Genomic DNA, 23,781 nt, shown 5'->3' with positions numbered 1-23,781 from the left:
TCCAAAAATGACCCAGCTTTTTGCTCAAACACCACTGATATAAATGAAAATTGACAGAATTGCTTTAATAACAATATTAATCAACAAAACAAACCCTAAAATGTAGTTTTGCAAAGCTGCATACCCTCTCTTTACCCCTTCAAGATTCCCATTTGAAGAAATGGTCTTTCAATCTTTCAGGGGCTTTTCCAACCATTTAGCTCTTTTGGAGCTATGATTGTCAGAATAATATGGGAAGACAGGTGAGCAACAAACATGACAAACTAAGTGAGCTATAGGTTATGAATGCAAAAGTTCACCTTGTTGCACCACATAGATCCTGCTTCACCTCATTTGGAAGACTGTTATAAGGAGCACTGCATCAGCTATGAGAATGACTAAGACTGGGACTACTCATCAACCACATCTAGTTACACACCAAGTACCCAGCCACACTCCGCTCCATAGGCTACAGTGAGGTGTAACTGGAATGACTATACTACACTAGGTTTTAGCTACATGTGTTGCAAAATTAAATTATAAAAACCTTCATTGCATACTTCAATTTTCACAAAGAAGCTGTTCGTAAAGCAAAGAAAGTCTTCATTTCAACCACCAGAAGGCAGCTGGAAGTTTTAAAAAAATAGAGATAGATATTATATATGAAACAAATTAACGTTGCCAGCAAAATATGTCATTCTGGAACACATGCTCATGCCTCTGTGCTTATGCAAAAGTATTTACTTTTTAAAGAAAAAATGTATTAGTCTTATTTTAGCATGAGCTTGTATGCAGAGAAGAATGCTCTGTGAAGACATGATGCCAAGTCCATTTATAGCAAAACTGAGAAATACATTTAAAAAATGACAATTTTCCCCTCAGAAAGCACTGTCCAGTTTTATGTATTAATATAGACACATTCATGCATCCTAACACTATACTTTAATTACTGAATGCCATAGAATTTCAGAATAAAAAAAATGGAACAGAAACCCCTCTCTCTCTGATTTGACAGCAAGCAAACTCCTTAAGTTTTACAATGGCTATTACAATTATGAAAAGACTGACTCACAATTATCTTACTCCAAGATATGATTATATTAAAAAAACATTTCATTAATTGGACATTTAAGAAAATGTGGTAAAGCACCAGAGTATTTTGCTGTACCCCAAATAAAAAAAGAGCTCCATGAACACCTTAACAATATCTTGTGTTTTGGGTTTCTTAGGAGACATCATATTTAAACTTGTATTTAACTATGGTGGAAGTGTTTTGTTCCCTTATCTAACCTCCCCCTATTTGTTTCCTTTTCTCATTTGTCCATACTGGACTAGGCTATGGTCTTGCATTATTTAATGGATATTATTTGGATAAAGTATTACTTGACTAATTTTAGATACCATTCATTATGAAGTTTGTATTTAGAGTTTTAATTTGGATGTTTGACTGTAGGTTGAAAGATTTTTTTTTTATGTTTAGGATTGGGGTAAAGGATTATGGTAAATTGGTTAGTATTAGGAATTTTCACTCTGTGTCTGTGAGTAATGTTAGGGTTAGTTTAATAGCTTTCTTAAAATTCCACAAGCTTAAATTAACTACTTTCTTCTAAAGTATCTGCACTGTCAAATGTATGTAGCACCCTCCACTGGTAAAATTACAATGAGGCTCATAGCTGAATGTTCCAGAATGTGAAATAAATTGCAAATAGAAAATTCAAAGAGATAGCTGAAAAATAAAAACTTCAAAAATATAACAAAAATGACTGAATATTTGCATTGAAATGCCCCTTAAAAATCAGATTTTTTCTAATAACAAATACCTTAAGAAAGTCATACAGGTGCTTGAGAACTCCAATCCTGACTTCATCCAAATCCTTAAGGAACCCATTAAAAATGGGAACAAGGTCTGCAGCAGTTAGCTGGTCTCCAAGAATAACTGCCAACTCATGGATTGAAAATGCGAGTGTTCTTCGGACCTTCCACTGTTGTAAAAATATATTAAGCAAACTGACTTAGAAAAAGATTAAAAGGTACACAATTACAAAAAACATGTTACACTAAAGTTAAAATTCATTGCATGGTTACTTGGGTACCAGAAAGATTTCAATGCAAAATTTAAAGAAGGTTCAGATAAAAAGTAGTAATGAATCCAGTGTTTTTTGCTTCCTTAGAATTACTTGTGCCATATATAGTGCTGAACAAAACATGTGGACTTCACTTCATCTTGAGTTCAGCAAAATCATGTAAATGTGCAGAAACTTTGCCAAACTCAGCGAAATGTAACAAAGTCAATGGAGAAGAAGGAACTTAACTAGTTTTAAGTGAATTATAATGGTGAAATGGTACTTTAAGTGTCCCTGACGGCTAGTGAAGCATCTGCCTGCCAGACTGGACTTATTATAGTGCCCAAAATGTGATCTGAACTTTGAGGAGACAAAATAAATATCACAGACACAATACAAGAAAAAGCCACAAATTAGCAAAAAGTAAATAAAATATAGATCATTGACCTCACAGTGTTCCAGTCTTAGAACACACATTAGCCGTGCCTTAAAGCAGTGTCATTGGACTGTCTCATTCTATTGTTTGAAGATGCAGCCCTGGGCACAACTTCCCAGGTATCTGTGCAGATGCTTCACACTTTTTTCTGCCATCAAGAAAAAAGAAACAACTTTCTATTAGTAGTAAATCTTTTGTTATTATTTAATCGGATCTCTATCTAACACAAGGAGGTTGGATCCTTTAATGCTTGTTTTGAGATCATAGTTTTGCACATGGCTAATTATGCATGCAAAACCAACATTCTCAGCTATGGTCAGCTAATGCAGTGTTTCTAAGCATTATGACATGCAACCCAGTTTTGCCTTATTAAATTCAATGATGACTCTCGCTCGCTGTCAATGCAAATCACCCGTGAAACTGAGCATAATCAGAACACACTTGGTGGGGGTTTAATTCACCCTTGATGAAACTTGGCTGATCTGATTTGGGGTGTCTTCTGTTGTGAGACAAGCTCAATTAGAAACAGTGAAACATATCATGCAACTCTAGTGATCACTTAGGAACCCCCACCGGAAACAAGCTACAACAACCCACCAGCAGCAACACATATCCCCCACAGTGGTTAAGAAATATGGCACTAATGAACCCCACAAATGATACACTGCATTTTTTTTTTTTTAAAATGATGGATAGAAATCCAAATGGAGTACTTGTTACTTTTAACCTGAAAAGAATGAAATTAGGATTGCATTCTGCTGTTTATTAATTTATTTTGAAAATAAGTTCATAATTATATTTTGATGTAATAAATATTATCTGCAATAGCTAATCCTAAAAGGATAACCATATTGCTTAACTTTATCATAGATATTTTGATTCAGTATTACTCTAACGACAAAACAAAGCATACCATTTTTATATGCATATAAACATGCCATACAATGTCATAAATTGATTTAATAATGCAACAAGACTGTATAAATCAAGGACACTTTAGAAGTTCTTAAATATACACTACTGTAAAAGGGCTGCATACAATTCATTACATTTCATCATTTTCATGTCAATGTGCATGCTGCTGAGCACACTTACCTGCATATCAGATGCCAGAGTTTCATATGTATCTTTTAAGCAGTGCCAGTTCTGTCTGCCAAGGGTGAGTGCTACACCAGGAAGGCTGTAGGCACAATGTTTAGCTATTTCTGTATCAACAGTCTGGGCACGCGATGGATCAGTCATGGACAAGTACTGATCCAAAAGCACTTGCGGTACAACATCCTTAAAATGAATAAGATGCATGTAAATGATCAAAAACGACAACAAACCTCTTGCTTTAGGATATTAAGTTTTTATGTCACTGCAGGAGAAAGCTGGAATTAAAGTTTAAAACTAATTTAGAATATATTACTTTTTGTCAAACACTATGACATTTTTTTGATATTCTAGATCTAGACCCTACATACCTAAGTACATTTCAAATAACTTTATCTTCATATTTGCCATATGCACACAGTGCAGTGACAGCATTTTTTGCAAGTCTCTGAAAGACCAATGAGAGCAGTAAAATATAAACAATGAATATTTATATTAAATACAGCAGAATATAAAGATAACACATATTCGGTATGCTAATGCAGTAGATAACAAAAACAGTTGTTGAGAAGCCTTATGACCGATCAATATAAGCTGCCCCTGAAGCTGGGGGTGTGATAATGTACAAAAAAGTCACAGAAATTGACAGCAATGCAATTTGTACTAAAAAGCTGCGCAATTACCATATAAACAGTGGAGTGCAGGTCTTAGTGAACACTGTGCTAAGATTTACAAGAAATAATTTGGGGCACATAATTTGGGGCACATTAACCTCATCATATTCTTGTATCACAGCCAATGAAACACACAGAAGGTTTGATTTAGAGAAGAATGAGCTGTACAGTTTCTTTTCAGTAGCAAATTTTGTGAACATACCACTTCCTTGAGGGTGGAACAAAGGAAATATGCTTGAAATCAAAACAAAAAAAATCACTATTTTTGAAACAGGTTAGTTGGTGGTGATGTTTATTATGCTTCTGATTTGTGCATGTAAAACATAACATTTTTATACAATTCCTCTCCCATTGTACCCATTCTTTCAATATGCCAGCATTCCTACTATTCCTCTTAAAACTGCCACTGTCTATAGTCATGAAACCAACATCAGCCAGGCAGATGAGGACAGATGCATCCAGACAAGAGGTAGGTGCCAGAGTGAACAAGTGCTTTTAATAAATCAGAAGGAGGAGACGCCCAACTGACAGTCAGAGCCAACAATCTTCTATAGGTCTGGGTCCCTGCTGTTCCATGTCTCCGAGCAGGGCTCCCAATCTGAAATTCATTTCCTAGGCCCAGGTCCCAACTGCCATCAGTGGCCACCACTGGACTCCCAATCCAAACCTTAATGACTCCCACTGCCTTCTCGGACTTTTGAAGGATCAAGTGCTGGGTCACTCCAGCTCCCTGGTCGTTCACATATCAAGACATCCAGTTATATGCTCACAAAGTGCAAAATGCATTTTTTTTTGCTAAAATTCTGTCAAATAAATACCTCTGGAAAATGAAAACAGTTCATAAACAGGAAGCCCCTTCACACTAGATGTGCTTTTCATTATAGCTTTTGGAAATGATGATCACATTTGACCATATTTCACAAGAACATTTTATGCAAGACTACATGTGTTTGGGATGTTGTGAGCACACAACTGGATGACTTGACATGCAGATTATTCAACACAAGTAACATTTTTGGTACTGTCTGCTGTCGTCTAGTGCTGGTAACCATAGGCTCCTGTTCTATCAGAATCGTTGTTGTGACAATTTGCCATGAAAATAAGACATGAAAATTTGTTCTTGGCCATCACTACAAACTATATGGGATAAATAATATAAAAATATATTAAAGGAATTCTCCACCCGAAAAAAAAAATATATATAGTGAACAACCAATTTCTACATGATAAATTTATAGTTATTTTGGATAATAGAACTTATTATAATACCTTCAGCCAGACATTTCCTGGTAGTAACATCAGAACCTTACAGTGGTGTGGATGAAATCTTGCCCAGTCTTCATCTTCCTCAGTCTACATGATTTCAGTAACATCTGTATGTTTTTGAGTATAAACTTCTCATTTTAAATCCTGTCAGAATACTGAAGTGGGGGTTTACACTTGGACTTTAAGTCATTCCAAAACACTATTTCCTTTCTAACAACATTTTGATGCAGACTTGTATGTTTTGGATCAATGTCTTCTTACAGAATCAAGAAATAGAGATGGCTTGATATTTTCTTAAAAAAACCCTCTGATAAAGATCATAATGAATAGCTCCTTCAATGATGGCAAGTTGCCCAGGCCATATTTCAGTATAAAATTCTCAATCCATGACACTGCTACCCATCATGTGAAGTTATTACTGTTTAATGTAGTGTCTTTGACTCATTACAGGTGGCACAGCTAGATACTCTTAGGGCTGTGCAGTAACTGGATAAACCACTTACACTCAAATTACTTGATGCTATAAACTCACTTCAAAGTGTGAAAGCAACTGGCTCTGATGGCTACCCAGTGGAATTTTATTAAAAAAAAAAGTTTCATATAAAAGTTAGCTCCACTATTATTAGCAATGTTTACAGAAGCTAAAGACAACAAAATTCTACCTCAAACTCTTCGCCAAGCATTAATTTTTGTCTTTAAGAAAAATAAGGAATTATTACAATGTGCATCATACAGGCCAATCTCACTCCTGAATAATGACATTAAGATACTCTCCAAAGTTCTAGACAGGATTGAGAAAGTGTTTCCTTCTCTAATATCACAAAACCAAGCAGGATTTTATTAAAGGCAGACACTTATCTTATAATCTCTGAAGTTTATTTAATATGTTTACCCAGTAAATCTAACAACCCAGAGATCTCACTCTCTTTGGATGCAGAAAAAGCATTTGACATGGTGGAATGGGACTACCTATTTACCATATTGGACAAATTTGGGTTTGTCCCAAAAATATGTGCATGGATCAAACTACTTTATAGTAGTTCAGAAGCCTCAGTTCGTATTAACATCAATATTTCGGACTATTTCAAACTAAAATGCGGTACTCGACAAGGATGTCCTTTATCACCATTGCTTTTTGCAATTGCCATTGAGCCATTGGCTGTTTATTTTCAAAATGCATGAGATAAAGAGGATTTTCAGGGAAGTACTTGAACACTACTTCTTTATATTTCCTGTTCTGTGCCCCAGTAAATGTAAATTATCGTTAATACACTAATCCAATTCCCCTTCATTCACTCAGAATATGGAACCAATGTAGGAAGCACTTTAACACTAGAATTACCAGAGTCTACAAAAAAACTCGTAGATCCGGCCCACCTTAAAACCGTTCTCACCTCTCTTTTGTCTTCTAAATGTGCCGATTAAGAGGAGCAGCGAGCAGCCGGCTATTCCATCCCCCACCGTCGCAGAACGTTCACTAAGTTTTCCCAGCTCATGCCTTGTTTGATTACCTGGGAGTGACTGAACTGCTGGAGTTTTAGAATAGAAATAATAGATCACTATTTGGAATACATGCATTTCATGCGTGTTCCATTTCTACAGTAATCTGTGTAAACACATTGCTAAAACAGAAACTTTTTCATATTTTAGTAATAAATGTTACAAAATGTAGGCATAAACTATAGAATGTGTAAAGCCCGAGTTCCTAAGATCAAATAAACACTTCCACAAAAGCTTCACACACCATATAACAGCTTCCGTGGCGTAGCGCGCTAACATTTGCCTCTCAGACTGAGTAGCTTTTCTCTGCCTCACAAACATGAGTTCAATTCCCCGCTGGGGATACAGTGTTACTTCTTTTTTTTTCTTTTTAACCTCAAACGGACATAAAATTTGTAAACTGGTATGCACTGTCAGTTAATGAGATCGTTATATTTTCTTGTGGGATGCTCCTTTTAAAATATTTTTTTTAACAATTGAGACTGCAATTAACATGAACAACTGTCCTTATAACTTATTTTTTTCAAGATCCATAACACACAGACAGACAGAGCACTGCGTAATACAGAGACAGACAGGCAGAGATATACAAACAAACAGGGAAGGCACATGTACTGAAAGAAAAAAAAAATCAACATGCGCGTTGTTTCTGCAGCGCTGTTACTTAGAGAGTCAGATCAGGGGAGGGGTGATGTTTGAGCGGGTGAGCTTATTCAGTGCTGCAGAAACAACGCACATGTTGATTTTTTTTTCTTTCAGTACATGTGCCTTCCCTGTTTATTTGTATATCTCTGCCTGTCTGTCTCTGTATTACGCAGTGCTCTGTCTGTCTGTGTGTTATGGATCTTGAAAAAATAAGTTATAAGGACGGTTTGCTGACTTGGAGCACCACTGCCTTTGCCACAGAGACGCGAGTTTGATTCCCAGCTTTGAAGAAAGTGTTTTTTTTTCCTCAAACGGACATTGAATTTATAAATTGGTATGCACTGTAAATCGTTAACTTTAAAATGTCAATCGCGGTTATTTCTGTTGATTAATTCATGCTTTTTTACTTAGAATCAGAACAGGAGCTTTTTCAGCTTATTCAGCTTCTGATCTGACTCAAACAGCGCCAGTATAACTTCACACCCAACCTGACGCTGTTCGTTTTCAAATAATATTGCATTACTTCGACGATGTTTTCTGATTGGTACTATTCGCGTCATAAAATGATTTCTTCAAAACGTCACATATATTTGTCTCTTTCTTTTTTTAAAATGTGCGTTGTAGCACTCAGCAACTGGCCACCTGCATGTTCTTGCACACACTAAATCAGACAGCGCTATATGCAATCATCAGATTCAAATGTTAACAGTTATATAGCACAGAATGGAAATCAGCAGTTCTTAGCATTCCACCTACTGTAACTTGCTTTCTGTTTTCTTCGGTTATAGTCTTGAATAAAAGTGCACTTGTTTTGTTATACTTTTACATCAACATATGTTCCTGTGTTTGAGCTACATGGGCATGCTCAAAAAATACACGTATAATGCCACGAAAAGTGCATGCAGACACTTCAGTTCGCAAGCATTGGTACGACAATGCAGTCACAAGTACACTGCAGAGCTTTAGCGCGTCTTTATGTGAAAACAGCATCAGATGGGGAGTGTCTGATGATTGCATATAGCGCTGAAGTTACTGCTCTTTACTATGCTTTCCTCTGCATGTCCTGGAGTACAAAAGAAACCGCATACAGCAACACGTGAGGACTGGCAATACTGGGGGAAAAAAACACGCGGTCGTATGTATCGTGATACACTGTAGAACTATAGCGCGTCTTTATGTAAAAACAGCAGTGTCAGGTGGGGGTGGTAGGGATGGATCCTGAACGCGACTGAGACAATGAAAAGTGAATTTTAAAAAAATAAAGCTAACCTTTACAAATATCATAAATTACACCGGCTGTTACAGACTGAAATCAAATGTATCATTTTATTCTAAAATAGTGAAAATAAGAACACTTCTCAAATGGGAGTTGTGCAGGATCGAACTCATGATCTTCTGATTCCCAGTCAGCGACTGATACTGTTACGCCACGGAAGCAGCGATAGTTAAGTCATGTCAATGTCTCACACTAAGACGGGTTTTTTTGGCGGTGGCTTTTTTTTGTACCTTTTGTGAAAGTGTTTCTTTGATATTTGGACGTCAGGCTTCATACATTATATAATTTATGCCTACATTTTGTCATTTGCTACTAGAATATTGTAAACCGTTTCTGTTTTAACAATGTGTTTACACAGATTACTGTAGAAATGCAACACATATGAAATGCGTGTGTTCCAAATAACAATCTTCACTCCCAGATTATCAATCAAGGCATTTGCTGGAAAAAGCTTGTTTACGTTCTAAGTCGTTGGGGGGATGGAATAGCCGGCTGCTGGCAGCTTGTCTTTATCAGTACATTTAGATGACAAAAGACGCTGGCGGAGAGGTGAGAAAGGTTTTAAGAAGCGATTTAAGGTGGGCCGGATCTACGAGTTTTTTCGTAGGCTCTGGTAATTCTAGTGTTAAGACACAAAAGCTGTTTTCTTTTGCACCTCTACATAATTACTATTTTCCACCCTCTGAAACAAAACACAGTATTTAATACTTGGAAAATATCTGAAATTAAAACATTTAGAGACTTGAATCTCAATAACGTTTTTGCATTCTATGTGCAATTAAGCTTCTCATCAACACGCTCTTTCCACTACTTTCAAGCTAGAAACTTTACTAAACTAAACCTGCCCAATTTTCCTCACCTTCCACCTACTGATCAAACTTGAAGACTCAGATAGCATCTCCAATTTATAAAAACGTTTCAAAGTCCCTTCCTTTCAAAGGTCCCAGGGCACAAAGGGGAAAGGATCTTTCATTTAACATTTCAGAAAAGGAGTGGAAAGCAGCCATGCAGAGTACATTATAGCTCCAAAGCTAAAAGCAGAAAGCAATTATTCAACTTAAAATGTTCTATTGAGATCATTTATCTTGATTAAAACAATCAAAAATGTTTCCACGGCAAGATTTAAACTGTGAACGTTGCAATCTATCTCCAGCCTGACTGGGCCACATGTTTTGGGCATGCACCAAATTAACATCGTTTTGGACAAAAATCTTTGAACGCCTATCAGATAGCCTTGGGAATCACAATCACTCCAAACCTATGTTCTGTGTACTCCTAGATGGGCTTAAAGCGGAGAGAGGGACAAACAAATCATAATTGCCTTTACCTCACTACTAGCATGTAGACTTATCTTGCTCAACTGGAAGAATCACAACCCGCCACCTTTAAGTCAGTGTGTAACTGATGTCCTACACTATCTGAAACTGGAAAAAAAAAAATCAAATTCTCTTTGTTGGCTGGCTAGCCTCTTTCTTTTGGCTAGGGGTTGAATTTTGGCTTTGTTAAGTTTTATCTGATTGTATGAATAATCTGCTTTTAATTAAAAAATTAATAAATGTAGTCTTAACTTTCTTTCAGACATAACAGGGTTTACTGTCCATAATGTTCAATTTTGATTTGCCTGACAAGTGTTAAGAATCACTCAATTTCACTATAGTAAATATGTTCAAGGGTCTCATCCTTATTAGTAATTAGTGTCTTTCACTTTGCTAATTAAACATGCTTCATATTGTGTCTTTCTGATAGAAACAGACTTAATGTGCAGTGACAAAACATTGCAAATGCCAAAATGCTTTTCTAGGTTTGTCTGTGACTTCATGGAAAAACATATGTAAAAGGGAAATTTTGACAGGACAACACTTCATCTAAAATTTCTCCAATTTGAAACTGCCCATTGGTCTATGGCAGGGGTGGCGAATTCCACGCCTCGAGCGCCGCAGTGGCTGCAGGTTTTCATTCTTACCATCTTCTTAATTAGTGACCAGTTTTTGCTGCTGATTACTTCTTTTAATTAACTTGACTCAGGCCCCACAGTGGTTTCTTTTTCTTTAATTAGCAGCCAAACAATAATGAGACACAAAACAAGCCACAACATGACCAGCTCCCCTGTGCCCATTACACAATATCTGAAATTAAAGAGAGGTGATGGTCTTGGTAAGGTTGATCTCTCAGGTCACCAAAACATTTTGACGGTGCTCTTAGAAAGTTTTCGAAATGTGTGCTGTGGCAGAATGACAGCAGCAACAAGCCATGGAATTAAATAACGGGGTTAATTAACAGCAAGAATTGGCTTCTCAATAAGAAAGTGATTGGAGTGAAATTGGTTGGAGTTTGAAGCCCCAGTTTAGCTGGTCATCTGTTAGCTCGTTTCACATCTCATTTCTGCTTGGCTGTCATTTAATAAAGAAAGGAATCAATTCAGATGACTGAACTTTTCTAACAGGGCTATTAAATTGATGGGGAAAAAGTTAATTAGCAGTGAAAACTGGTCACTGATTAGAAAATGGGTTACAATGAAAACCTGTAGCCACTGCGGCATTCCAGGCCTGGAGTTCGCCACCCCTGGTCTATGGTATGTTAAGGGAAAAGGAAAGGTCTACTGATTTATGAACTTTGTCTAAAATGTTCAAAATGTTTGGAAGATAGTTGTGTTTTTTTTTTTAATGTTGAACTGAATACAGCTTTCTGGAACATGCAATCAACTTCGAAGAAAATGCTTTTTTCAATGCAAAAAAGGTGACTTCATACAAAAAACCCAATTAGGTGATTTATTATCTAGAAGGTTTTTCCTTTCAGCTTCCTCTAGAGTTACTAGTAGTTGAGCTATATAATGTGTGTAGGTGAATGTTTTGAGGTAAAAGATGTGCCATTCAGAGTTAGTCAGTGTTTCTCTGCCAAAAACGGAACACTTTCCAGCTTTCTCAGATTGTAATTAAAAAAAGGATTGCTACCAACCACAAATTTCAGACCTGAAAACAAAAATTGCATGTGTTTTGGTGGGGAAGTGAAAAACAGGTGGTTTTCTTTTGCTTGATATCAACACAGAAGACTTAACTTGTAAATTTTTTGTGTAGTTTATGAGGGAACATGTTGCAACTTAACAAAAATCTAGTTGGGCCCATTTTCAAATTGTTTGATTCTGATCCTCATATTGCATTCAATAGATTAAGAATAACTGATATATATATATATATATAAATAGAAACTACTGTGCATAAAAATTACCTGCTGTTTGGATTTTTTCTCTTCTTCTGGGCTAAGACTGCCCTCACTTATCTCAGAATCATCTTCATGTATAAAATGAAGACTAGATTTGAGACTCTATTGTAAAACAAAAAATATATATATAAAAAGTTAAAAGGTTGTAAAAGGTGGCAATAGCACAGCTATACAATGAACACTGGCTTGACAATAATAAAGTATATTCTTACAATGTAAACACTCTATACAGTACAAGGTCTTATTGCTTCTCCATGGAACTTTTGAAGAAATGCATGGTAACTAAGTATTTTAGGGAAATATTACCCATCTAACTAAATCAAACAAGGATGCAGAAATGATCAAAATCATGAAAGACGGAACTGTGACTTTGGGCTTTGCACTACAACTTCTTGTACCTACTTCTGTTAGGATAAAAAATGTGCTGAGTTGTTGCCATTTAATTTCTAAATTTCTTCTAATAATTAAAAGTAAGATGTTTTTGAATTCACATTTTTACTCATTAGGATGTAGCACGCAAACTACTGAAACTCTACAGTAATAAATGCAATACATGGTAGACCTGTTTGTAGTAAAATCATTTTAACATTGGCCATGCTGAAATACATATATGTGAAAATATTTATGTCTAGGCTAATTTGATGCATTTTACTACAACAAAACAAAAACATAGTCAACAAGTTTACAACAAAATAAATCTATTTAGCTGTAAACTAATACATTAATATTACATTGATAACAGCATACAAGATATAACTACGTATTTGTCAAGTTTTTGCGACAATTAAATTTCTACCAATTCACTTTTTATAGGAATCAATATTTGGTATTGTCACTCCCTTGCTTAGTTAATCTTTATAATGGCCATGTAACATTTAATACGGAATATTTAAAACCAGCAAAATTTTAATTTACCATAAACTACTCTTTATAAATGGAAAAGTTACAGACCTACAAATTAATTCTAGATTTCAATAATATTAAAAGATGTATAACTGTGTTCAAATAGATTAAAATAAAAGTGAACTAATGGCATTTAGAAAGCACAATTTTGCTTTGTCACTATATTACAGCATGCAAGGTCATCTGTATTAGACTCCGTGCTGCTGCACACAAACATAATTTTTACCTCTACATTTAACAGTAGGGCAAAATAAAATCAGTAATGTTAATAGTTCCTATTAGTCTAACTACATTGCTTAGCTTTATATCAGTCCAAACAAATTAACAGTATCAGCGGAGTTTTCATACCTCAGTGTCTGCTGTGTTTGTGATTAAAGGCACTTGTTCTGCAGTAAACTGGTCCCGACAGGCTGTCTCTCTCTTGTGTTCAATCAGATCATCACGGTGCTTATGGCTGGAGCTTTTCAGATGGGAGTCTATTGCGGTGGCTCTCAGTGCAGCAGTCAATACATCTACTTGTGCTATACCAATTAAATACAAATATATTTTGTTTTTCTTAATATTTAATACTGTATTGAAATAGCCATGAGGAAACATTTGACACCTGTTTCAAATACAAAATATGTATTGTTTTTCTTCATTAGGAAGAAAAGCGATGTTTCATTAAAAGATAACTATTGAATCAAATTTTATCTTTTTAGTTAGTCATTTACTTTCAATTTTAGCTAAAACAACAACCAAGTTTATCTGGCACTTCAGACAGCTCTTGCATCATAGTAGGCTCAATCTAAGAGGAGGTCTGTTTAAGGCCAAACTACTTATGCTGTACAAGATCTATTATAACTCTGGTAACCTACAAATATTTTACTTCTGCAATTTGATCAATTGCAATTTGATGTTGTTGAGGAGCTTCTCATCAGCAGTGATGAGGAAGTGAATCTATCCTCAGGTGGTGAAAATTACCCTTGTGTCTGGTTGTCTGTTGATCCTTCTTCAAATAAAGCAGTGCCACCTCATTTTGATTTTGTGGGGCAACCAGGAATAAAAGTTGATGTTAACAGACAAGATCCACTCACCAGTTATTCCTGGAGGATGATGCGATTCCTGGAGGATGATGTGATAGACAGAATTGTTGTCAAGTCAAATCAGTGTTGGGCAAATAACTGTACACCTAAGCAGTTCAAAAAGATGGGAACCAGTAACTGCTGACTGTATGTGGGCCTTTTTGCGCTTATTGATATTGCAAGGACTTGTACTGAAACCTGAGCAGTGATGGTACTGGTCCAGTTCTTTGGAGAAACTAGGGGGCTTCGCCCACTGCTCACTTCGCTCGCCAACCCCCGTGTTTGGTTTTCCGGATACACACTTTTAAGATTTTTTTTCTTTGAATTGTTGCTATTTCATTAGTTTCACTTTTATTTCAGAACTTCTGTAAAAACAATATTTGTAATCTTGCGAGTCCCAATATGCTGAATCTTTGTAATGAGGTCAGGATAGGTTTCTCTGGAATTTCAGCACAGACAGAACGATCTACATCATCAGCAGTTAATCTTTACTTACTTTTTTACTTTGTAAAAAAAAAAAAAAAAAAAAAAGAGTTCTGCATTGGACTCCTGTCTGTAAAGCCGTGCTATTTTCCACTCACAGTTCAAAAAGTACATGGGGTTACCAAGGTGATACCCCAGCTAGACAGAATGTTTTTGACTCCTGGGGTAAATGTAGCTTTTTAAATAAGCAGACAGATAAATATATATACATGAACAAAGTAACCAATAAATGCATGTGTGGTAAACTCCGTTTTTGAAATTCTCAAGATTCTTTATTTGTCACATGCATAGTTATACAGGACAACACGCAGTGAAAGGCATCCTGATCCGCTTATCAAAAACTGTGCAAAGTTGGAAGAATATCAGATTAACAAAAAGTCATAGATTGAAAGGTAACAGTATAATAGAACATAATAAATAAGTACAATTATGTGAATAAAGTAGAATTAGGTGTTAAGGTGCAATAGTGTAGTAATTATTGTGCAAAACCAAAGTTAGACTGGTGCATAGTTAAATGAGGCAGTTTGTTTGCGCTACTGCGATCTTTACCTTTAACTTTCTCCACATGTGTACAGTAATCCCTCCTCCATCGCGGGGGTTGCGTTCCAGAGCCACCCGCGAAATAAGAAAATCCGCGAAGTAAAAACCATGTTTATATGGTTATTTTTATATTGTCATGCTTGGGTCACAGATTTGCGCAGAAACACAGGAGGTTGTACAGAGATAGAAACGTTATTCAAACACTGCAAACAAACATTTGTCTCTTTTTCAAAAGTTTAAACTGTGCTCCATGACAAGACAGCAATGACAGTTCCGTCTCACAATTAAAAGAATGCAAACATATCTTCCTCTTCAAAGGAGTGCGCATCAGGAGCACAGACTGTCAGAGAGATAGAGAAAAGCAAACAAATCAATAGGGCTGTTTGGCTTTTGAGTATGCGAAGCACCGGGGGCGGCACAAAGCTGTTGAAGGCGGCAGCTCACACCCCCTCCATCAGGAGCAGAGAAAGAGAGAGAGAGAGAAAAACAAACAACCGAAAATCAATACGTGCCCTTCGTGCTTTTAAGTATGCGAAGCACCGTGCAGCATGTCGTTTCAGGAAGCAGCTGCACAGAAGGTAGCAACGTGAAGATAATCTTTCAGCATTTTTAGACGAGCGTCCGTATCGTCTAGGTGTGCGAACAGCCCCCCTACGTCAGGATCAGAGAAAGTCAGCGCAAGAGAGAGAGAGAGAAAAGTAAGTTGGGTAGCTTCTCAGCCATCTGCCAATAGCATCCCTTGTATGAAATCAACTGGGCAAACCAACTGAGGAAGCATGTACAAGAAATTAAAAGACCCATTGTCTGCAGAAATTGTCCGCGAACCAGCAAAAAATCCACGATATATATTTAAATATGCTTACATATAAAATCCGCGATAGAGTGAAGCCGCGAAAGGCGAAGCGCGATACAGCGAGGGATTACTGTATAGCGCTTTTTTTTTTTTTTTTTTTTTTTTGAGCCTTTCTAATTGCCCTGGTTTCATAGTCTCTAACCTGCTCTGCATGTGTTTAGTGCCAACGTTTGTAAACGTCTTTATGAAGTTCTACTTTCTTTTACTCATTGTCTTTTAATTCTGAGCCAGATTGGACGTGCTTTTTTTTCAATTCCACTTGTTCCGGGCTGCTAATTACTTTCCTTATTTTCTGAATTTGCACCTCGATTATTCTTTTTTGCTCTTTTTTCTGTCCAACGCATCTGAGTTTCTTTTCTCAGCGCTGCTCTCTTCTTCGTTTAGATGTCGACATTTAATTTATACCATACTGTCCTTATACGCTTTATATGCGCTGAGAGCCCTGGATCTGTGTATGCTTAAATCCTTCATAAGACTGAATGTTTTGCTGCCTATTGTCCTATTTGATAGATTGTAAGTAGGGCGTGTCTTTGGTCTCGCGGGTCTTTAAAATGTCTTACGAGAAGATCACGTATCGTAGACTTGCTTTTTGCTTTCCAGGACAGGATTTCTTTTTATAATAGATATGTCCGAGTGTAGGTTTTCACTTATGAAATATCTGCACTTTACCAACAATGAAGACTTTGACGATAATACCCATCCAGCACCCAAACTGAAGAAAATTTGAGAGATATACCAGGCCATTGTAGCAAAATTTTGTAGCGTTTACATTGTGGACCATGATGTCAGCATTGATGAGTCTCACTGCTTATAAGGGCTGACTGTCATGGATACAGTACATCGCATCAAAAAGAGCAAGATTTGGCAAAAGTTCTATCTTATTAGTAGGTATTTTGCTGAATATATACCTCCCACAGAAAAAAAACAGAATCTGACTTGTACCTGTGCAGTGTGCTGCTCAAAAACTGATAAAAGTGGAAAGAAAATCTGAAAAGAAACACGCCATTATTGTCCCAACTGTGACACTGGATTACGTCTTTCACCTTGCTAATTTTGAGATTATATACTGTTTTGGCATCATTAGTAGTATTATTATTACTGTCATTTTTGTTATTATTGTTCATTTCATATAATTTTTTGTTCATCATTACTATTATTTGTATCATTATTATACTTTTGATATTTAGCAAAAATGTAATTTTTCATGCAAAAAATGCAATGCTTTTTGAAATAAAATGCAACTAGCCAACCCGCATAATTACGCCGCTTTTTTAATGATTAAGCACAGGGAAAAGAATGAACATTTGAAAAATCCATAATTTAATAAACCACCAAGAAGAGTAACATTGCAACAATGCACACTACGAACCAACATACAATCATCGTTCAGTACGCACTGCCTGCTCATGTGCCCGCCCCCAACTCCTCACCTGAGTCGCTTTTGTCTGTGTACAGTCCACATGCACCTGTGAGTCACGTTGACTGTTCATTTCCAAATACCGCCTCAGTCCCTTTTGTCTCTGCTACAGTCCACATGCACCTCTGAGCCAAGTTGTCTTTTCATTGTTCTTTGCGGTTCCGGCTGCTTTTCTATATATAATCCACCAAGTCACCCAACCATGGTAGTAGCGATGGTGAACAATGGGCAGGGACGTAATCAGTGTGAGTGTATGACCCGCACTTACTGGGAATTCCTCGTTCATGGGGAACAATTGCAAGTCCAAGTCTCCAGCACGAATGGGGTTCAACGGCTTACCCACGTCTCTCGGCGCCGGGTAGACACACGTTGATCCATTCAGTGTAGCGCGCGTGCAGTACCGGACATCCAAGGACATCACAGACCTGTTAATGCTCAATCTCACGTGACTGAAAGCCACTTGTCCCTCTAAGAAGTTGGATGCTGACCGCTCTTGGGTCGCGTAAAACTATTTAGCAGGCGGGAGTCTCGTTCGTTTTCTGAATTAACCAGACAAATCGCTCCACCAACTAAGAACGGCCATGCACCACCACCCACAGAATTGAGAGAGCTATCAATCTGTCAACCCTCTTCGTGTCCGGGCCGGGTGAGGTTTCCCGTGTTGAGTCAAATTAAGCGAAAGGCTCCACACCTGGTGGTGCCCTTCCGTCTATTCCTTTAAGTTTCAGCTTTGCAACCATACTCCCCCCGTGGAACCCAAAGACTTTGGTTACCCGGTTGGCCGCCCGGAGGGTCATGGGAATGACACCGCCGGATCACCTGTCGGCATCATTTATGGTCAGAACTACGAAAGTATGTGACCATCTTCGAACCTCCGACTTTCGCTCCTGATTAATGAAAACATTCTTGGCAAATGCTTTCGCTCGAATTGTTGTCGGGCGTGTGCCATGGTCGGCTGCTCAGTGAATTGCTGGTGGGCGGGGCCCTGTGTTGTCGGCGGGCAAGGCCCTGTGAGTTGTCATCATATCCCATGGTCTTCGCGTTGGTGGGCGGGTCTCTGAGTTAGCAGGAGTGGCTATGCCATGCATATCCCATGGTTGTCTTGCTTGTTCAGTTGGCTATGCCGTGCATATCCCATGGTTGTCTTGCTTGTTCTGTCGGCTTAGTGAATTATATATATATATATATATTATATATATATATAGATGCTAAGGAGGTTAAAAAACAAAGTAAGAAAAAGGTATGCATGCCTGTTTCACTGCTTTTTATGTACAGGCACTAGTGTACTTTCCTGATATAATTCTGGTTTATTGTAATTTTTCTAATAAGTTGTATACTCCTATATTATTGGTAGTGTTTGCTCCCACAAAGTATTGCCATAGATGCTACAGGTTTTTGTTCAAATCCAGTTTATTAATTTAAAGCTAATTACGGACAAAGAAGTACTTATTGCTCAAGGAAAATCTCTATGCTTCATTTTAGTTAACTTGTTTGTTAAGATCACCAAGCCTTATTTCCTTCTTTTAGTCTAATACCTGCATTTACTGATTTCATTTCACTTCACTTAACAATCAACCAATTTACAATGAAATGCACATGACAATGAAGCCAGCAGTTCACCATCTACCTCAATTGGCTTGCGGTCCTGTCCTGGAGATCCAATGTAGCTTTAAGTTATCACCCCAATCATTTTCTGGTTTTAACTGGACTCCTGACATAACTAAGTAAGCTGTTACTTCCCAGTTTCTATGTTTTGGTGTCATTTCATAAATACAAAACCTAGAGTAAGCAAAATTTTATTGGAATATAGAAAGCATTTATATATGTTATGTGAGAAATCTGTTTTTTACTTTGGTTTTAAGACTTTCAAAATCATTTTAAGTTTGACTTTGCTGTTCCTGGTGTTCTGGTTATTTAAGCCATTATTTCTAAATGACTAATAAGCATCCTTGCTGCCACCTTTTAGTGTCATTTGCTGAGGTCTTTCCTCTGCTGGTCATTAAAATGATTTTCTTAGATTACAATTAAGGGAGCAAACTGCATATAAAAAGGTAGGTTAATACAAAAATCATAAAAATTAGTTAATCATTTAAAACTCAAAAATAAAAAGATTTCTAAATTTCCTATAAATGCAAATCCTGCTCAACCTCATTTTTCTGAAAGAAAGAGTAAGAAAAAAAGACCAGCTAATTAAACAGATTAGAGGTAACATTAGTTACCATGAAACTGGTTGTAACAAAACTCTGATAACACAGTGGTCTCCCAGGAATGAGCTAGAAAAAATAGTCGATCTAACGTCCCATTTCAAACTGTACATGTTCATTGTGAAGTGTTTGGTTTAAAAAAAAAAAAAAAACACTGGAAAGAAAGAGCAGAAAGAAGTGAAGAACTGACAAATACTAAACTGCTCCATTACACAAAACATTATTCAAGGAAAGGAGAAACCTTCAATGCAAGATTAATCTAACATAGCAGAATAAAAACACTAATAGGCCATAAAATATCTGGTTTTCAAATGAATTAAATGCATTGGTAGAAAAACCTTAACTCCAGGAATGCTGCAGAGGCTGAACCCTTATACTACTATAATGATGTTTTACTTTACTACTGCTCTCTCCTATTCCTGTTAACCTGTTGAGATCACACCTTTCTTTCTCTCTCAACAATTCTTCAAACTTGGTACTTCTCCAGTCTAACCTTTATCAGCTGCAATGCAGGTCCCTATTTTAAATTCATATACATGTCTGGTCATTGCAATCTTTTAATTCCACTCAGCCTGTGACATGTACCACTTTTGCTCCATCAGTGCTGATTGGATGCTTGCTGGTATATTAGCTTCATGTCCAATGGATTATGCAGCATCACTATTTGAAATCGTGAAATCCATCCTTTAAAATGCAAATTGAGCTATAATGGATTATAATCTTAGTATTTTTGATGTGTTCATTATAACACATAACTACACTAACACTACACTGCTGTATTTTTGATTTCAGCAAATCAGTCCTTAAAGTTAAGAAACCACTGTATCAATATATTGTATGCATTTAGACTTTAATAAAAAAAAGAAACAAATATATAGACTGATTAATTTGTCATTTTCTTCTGCTACTAATGAATCCTAACAGTCACTTACAATATTCTAAGAAGGTAAAATGTTATTTTGTATCATTTCATAAAATGCTCTTAGATTTCAGTCCATAAGGGCAAAAATTACTTTCTACCCTATCAATAATGGCAGCACAACCAGGTCCCGACAAAGCTAGCTAAGTTTCTACAGAACTGTAGAATAGAAGCAAACACCACCTTAGAAACGGCAAAACCCAAATATGTACAATTCATAAACCCAAAAGAGTGCAGCAAGAAAAACAATATCCTTACTCATGCTTGGAAATGCACGGGAAATGTTCTTGGACCTTAGGGGGCAGCTGGTTTTTCCAAGTGAGATCACAACCACCACCCACATGACAGACATTGTGATGTGGCTGATGGCTGCACAGAGGGTCCTAATCACTGAATAAGAGGCTAGCTGGAATGCAACTATCCACCCTGTGGAAGTTGGATGCATGGGTTTTGTCAGCACAGCAACCATTCAACTTCTTTGCAGAGCTGGCATGACTGGGTCTAAATGAACAAAGGCTACTAGGGAGCTAGCAGAGGAGCTGCAGAAAGCAAGGTACTGGTTGTGGTTAAAGATAAAGAGCAGTGTTTGGAGGTCAACACTACATTAAGGGCAGCCATAGAGAGTGCGAACAAATGTCCCCAATAAGCCAATGTCGTCACCACCACCAGGAGATGTGCTGGGCCTGGGAGTTAAACATTAGAGAACGGTGATTCCAACTCACAACCCTGCAGCTAACACATGAACACTGGTGAAGGTGTAGCAGGCAGGAATGCTGAAACAGGAGCAAGAGCTACCTATAGGATCTGATGAGGATGATCACTTATTAATATTTGAGATCTTTAAAACAAAATACCAGGTCCAGCATTAATAAAAACATTTTTTGTATATTTGTTTTTGCAAGTGATTAATTTTTTTATCTTAATGCACTGTATGGTGAGATTTACTGTCTTGCTCATTTCTATGGCTAAAACTGCCCTGTAAATCAAATTTTAACAAATACATTTTTCACATCTTATATTTAGAAATGAGACAAATGAAAAATAATATACAAATTCAAATGAGGGCTTGTTTATATGGAAGCAACAAACCTGAATCTTCACACTATGGATTAGTTTGTTTGTGTTAACAGTGTTAAAGATCAGTAATAAAAGATGCTGTTTATTAAAAATCCACACTACGGATAAAAAGTGGTTTGAGCACTGACACAAGCTATTATGGCAATAAAGAAATATGCTAAAAGAAGCTGAAACTCCTCTTCTGGCCTTAATTTAAATACAGTGGTACTCTTCTGGCCTTTAGTCAAACTAACATTTAAAATAACCAGGACGCACCACTGTTACATAGCATTTTAGAGTACAAACATATACCAAATTATCAAAAGTAATTAAAAAAAATTTTGTAAATTCAGTTTGTGCTAAAATGTCTTTAGGGCTTTTTGTCCTTCAAGCATACTTTTTTTCTGGATTATATTCAACTTAGTTAGCCAGTGAAAAATTACAAACAGAAAAACATGAAAATACACGAGGCAGTGATATGTAGTGGAATTAAGCAGCTGAAGGAAAGCTGCCTCTCACCACTGTTTCAGAATAAAAGTTGAATGTTAATTTAAAAATGCATAATGGTTTTGAGAATATTTTTATATCACCTAGTACAATTTTTTTCATGTACATGCATTTCTTTATTCAAATCAACAGCACTTTAATATTTATAAACATACTTTTTGATTACTGTGCCTATATTGTCACATATTGTCCATAAAATTAGTCAAAAATGCTGCATGTCAAATTGCCATTCTTCAAAGTTGTAATGACACTGACATGTACAGTCATATGAAAAAGTTTGGGAACCCCTCTCAGCCTGCATAATAATTTACTTTCAACAAAAAAAGATAACAGTGGTATGTCTTTCATTTCCTAGGAACATCTGAGTACTGGGGTGTTTTCCGAACAAAGATTTTTAGTGAAGCAGTATTTAGTTATATGAAATTAAATCAAATGTGAAAAACTGGCTGTGCAAAAATTTGGGTACCCTTGTAATTTTGCTGATTTGAATGCATGTAACTGCTCAATACTGATTACTTGCAACACCAAATTGGTTGGATTAGCTCGTTAAGCCCTGAATTTCATAGAGAGGTGTGTCCAATCATGAGAAAAGGTATTTAAGGTGGTCAATTGCAAGTTGTGTTTCCCTTTGACTCTCCTCTGAAGAGTGACAGCATGGGATCCTCAAAGCAACTTTCAAAAGATCTGAAAACAAAGATTGTTCAGTATCATGGTTTAGGGGAAGGCCACAAAAAGCTCTCTCTGAGGTTTAAACTGTCAGTTTCAACTGTAAGGAATGTAATCAGGAAATGGAAGGCCACAGGCACAGTTGCTATTAAACCCAGGTCTGACAGGCCAAGAAAAATACATATGTGCAGGATTGTGAGAATGGTTACAGACAACCCACAGATCACCTCCAAAGACCTGCAGGAACATCCTGCTGCAGATGGTGTATCTGTACATCGTTCTACAATTCAGAGCAATTTGCACAAAGAACATCTGTTTGGCAGGGAGATGAGAAAGAAGCCCTTTCTGCACTCACACCACAAACAGAGTCGCTTGTTGTATGCAAATGCTCATTTAGACAAGCCAGATTCATTTTGGAACAAAGTGCCTTGGACTTGATGAGACAAAAATGTAGTTATTTGGTCATAACAAAAGGCATTTGCATGGTGGAAAAAGAACACCGCATTCCAAGAAAAACACATGCTACCTGCTGTCAAATTTGGTGGAGGTTCCATCATGTTGTGGGGCTGTGTGGCTAGTTCAGGGACTGGGGCCCTTGTTAAAGTCGAGGGTCGGATGAATTCAACCCAGTATCAACAAATTCTTCAGAATAATGTTCAAGCATCAGTCACAAAGTTGAAGTTACGCAGGGGTTGGATATTCCAACAAGGCAATGACCCAAAACACAGTACGAAATCTACAAAAGGCATTCATGCAGAGGGAGAAGTACAATGTTCTGGAATGGCCGTCACAGTCCCCTGACTTGAATATCATCAAAAATCTATGGGATGATTTGAAGCAGGCTGTCCATGCCCGGCAGCCATCAAATTTAACTGAACTGGAGAGATTTTGTATGGAAGAATGGTCAAAAATACCTCCATCCAGAATCTAGACACTCAAAGGATATATTTGCAAAAGGAGGCTCAACTAAGTATTGATGTAATATTTCTGTTGGGGAACCCAAATTTATGCACCTG

General features: G+C 36.9%; 1 protein-coding gene across 3 annotated transcripts in view; it reads right to left on the bottom strand.

Annotated features, from left to right (window-relative positions):
• ppp4r1 (protein phosphatase 4, regulatory subunit 1) overlaps positions 1 to 23,781 on the bottom strand; it is a 96,036-nt gene that overhangs the window by 22,112 nt on the left and 50,143 nt on the right. For all 3 annotated transcript variants that reach the window (XM_051928870.1, XM_051928871.1, XM_051928872.1), the window contains 4 exons: positions 13,405 to 13,577; positions 12,160 to 12,255; positions 3,574 to 3,759; positions 1,800 to 1,961 (listed from right to left, as the gene is read on the bottom strand). In XM_051928870.1, coding sequence (XP_051784830.1) covers positions 1,800 to 1,961; positions 3,574 to 3,759; positions 12,160 to 12,255; positions 13,405 to 13,577 — 617 coding nt within the window. The remainder of the gene's footprint in view (positions 1 to 1,799; positions 1,962 to 3,573; positions 3,760 to 12,159; positions 12,256 to 13,404; positions 13,578 to 23,781) is intronic.

The sequence above is a fragment of the Erpetoichthys calabaricus genome, chromosome 6, assembly GCF_900747795.2.
Source record: "Erpetoichthys calabaricus chromosome 6, fErpCal1.3, whole genome shotgun sequence".
NCBI lineage: Eukaryota > Metazoa > Chordata > Cladistia > Polypteriformes > Polypteridae > Erpetoichthys > Erpetoichthys calabaricus.
Note: the sequence above shows the minus strand (reverse complement) of the source record. Positions and strands in the feature narration are given on the sequence as shown.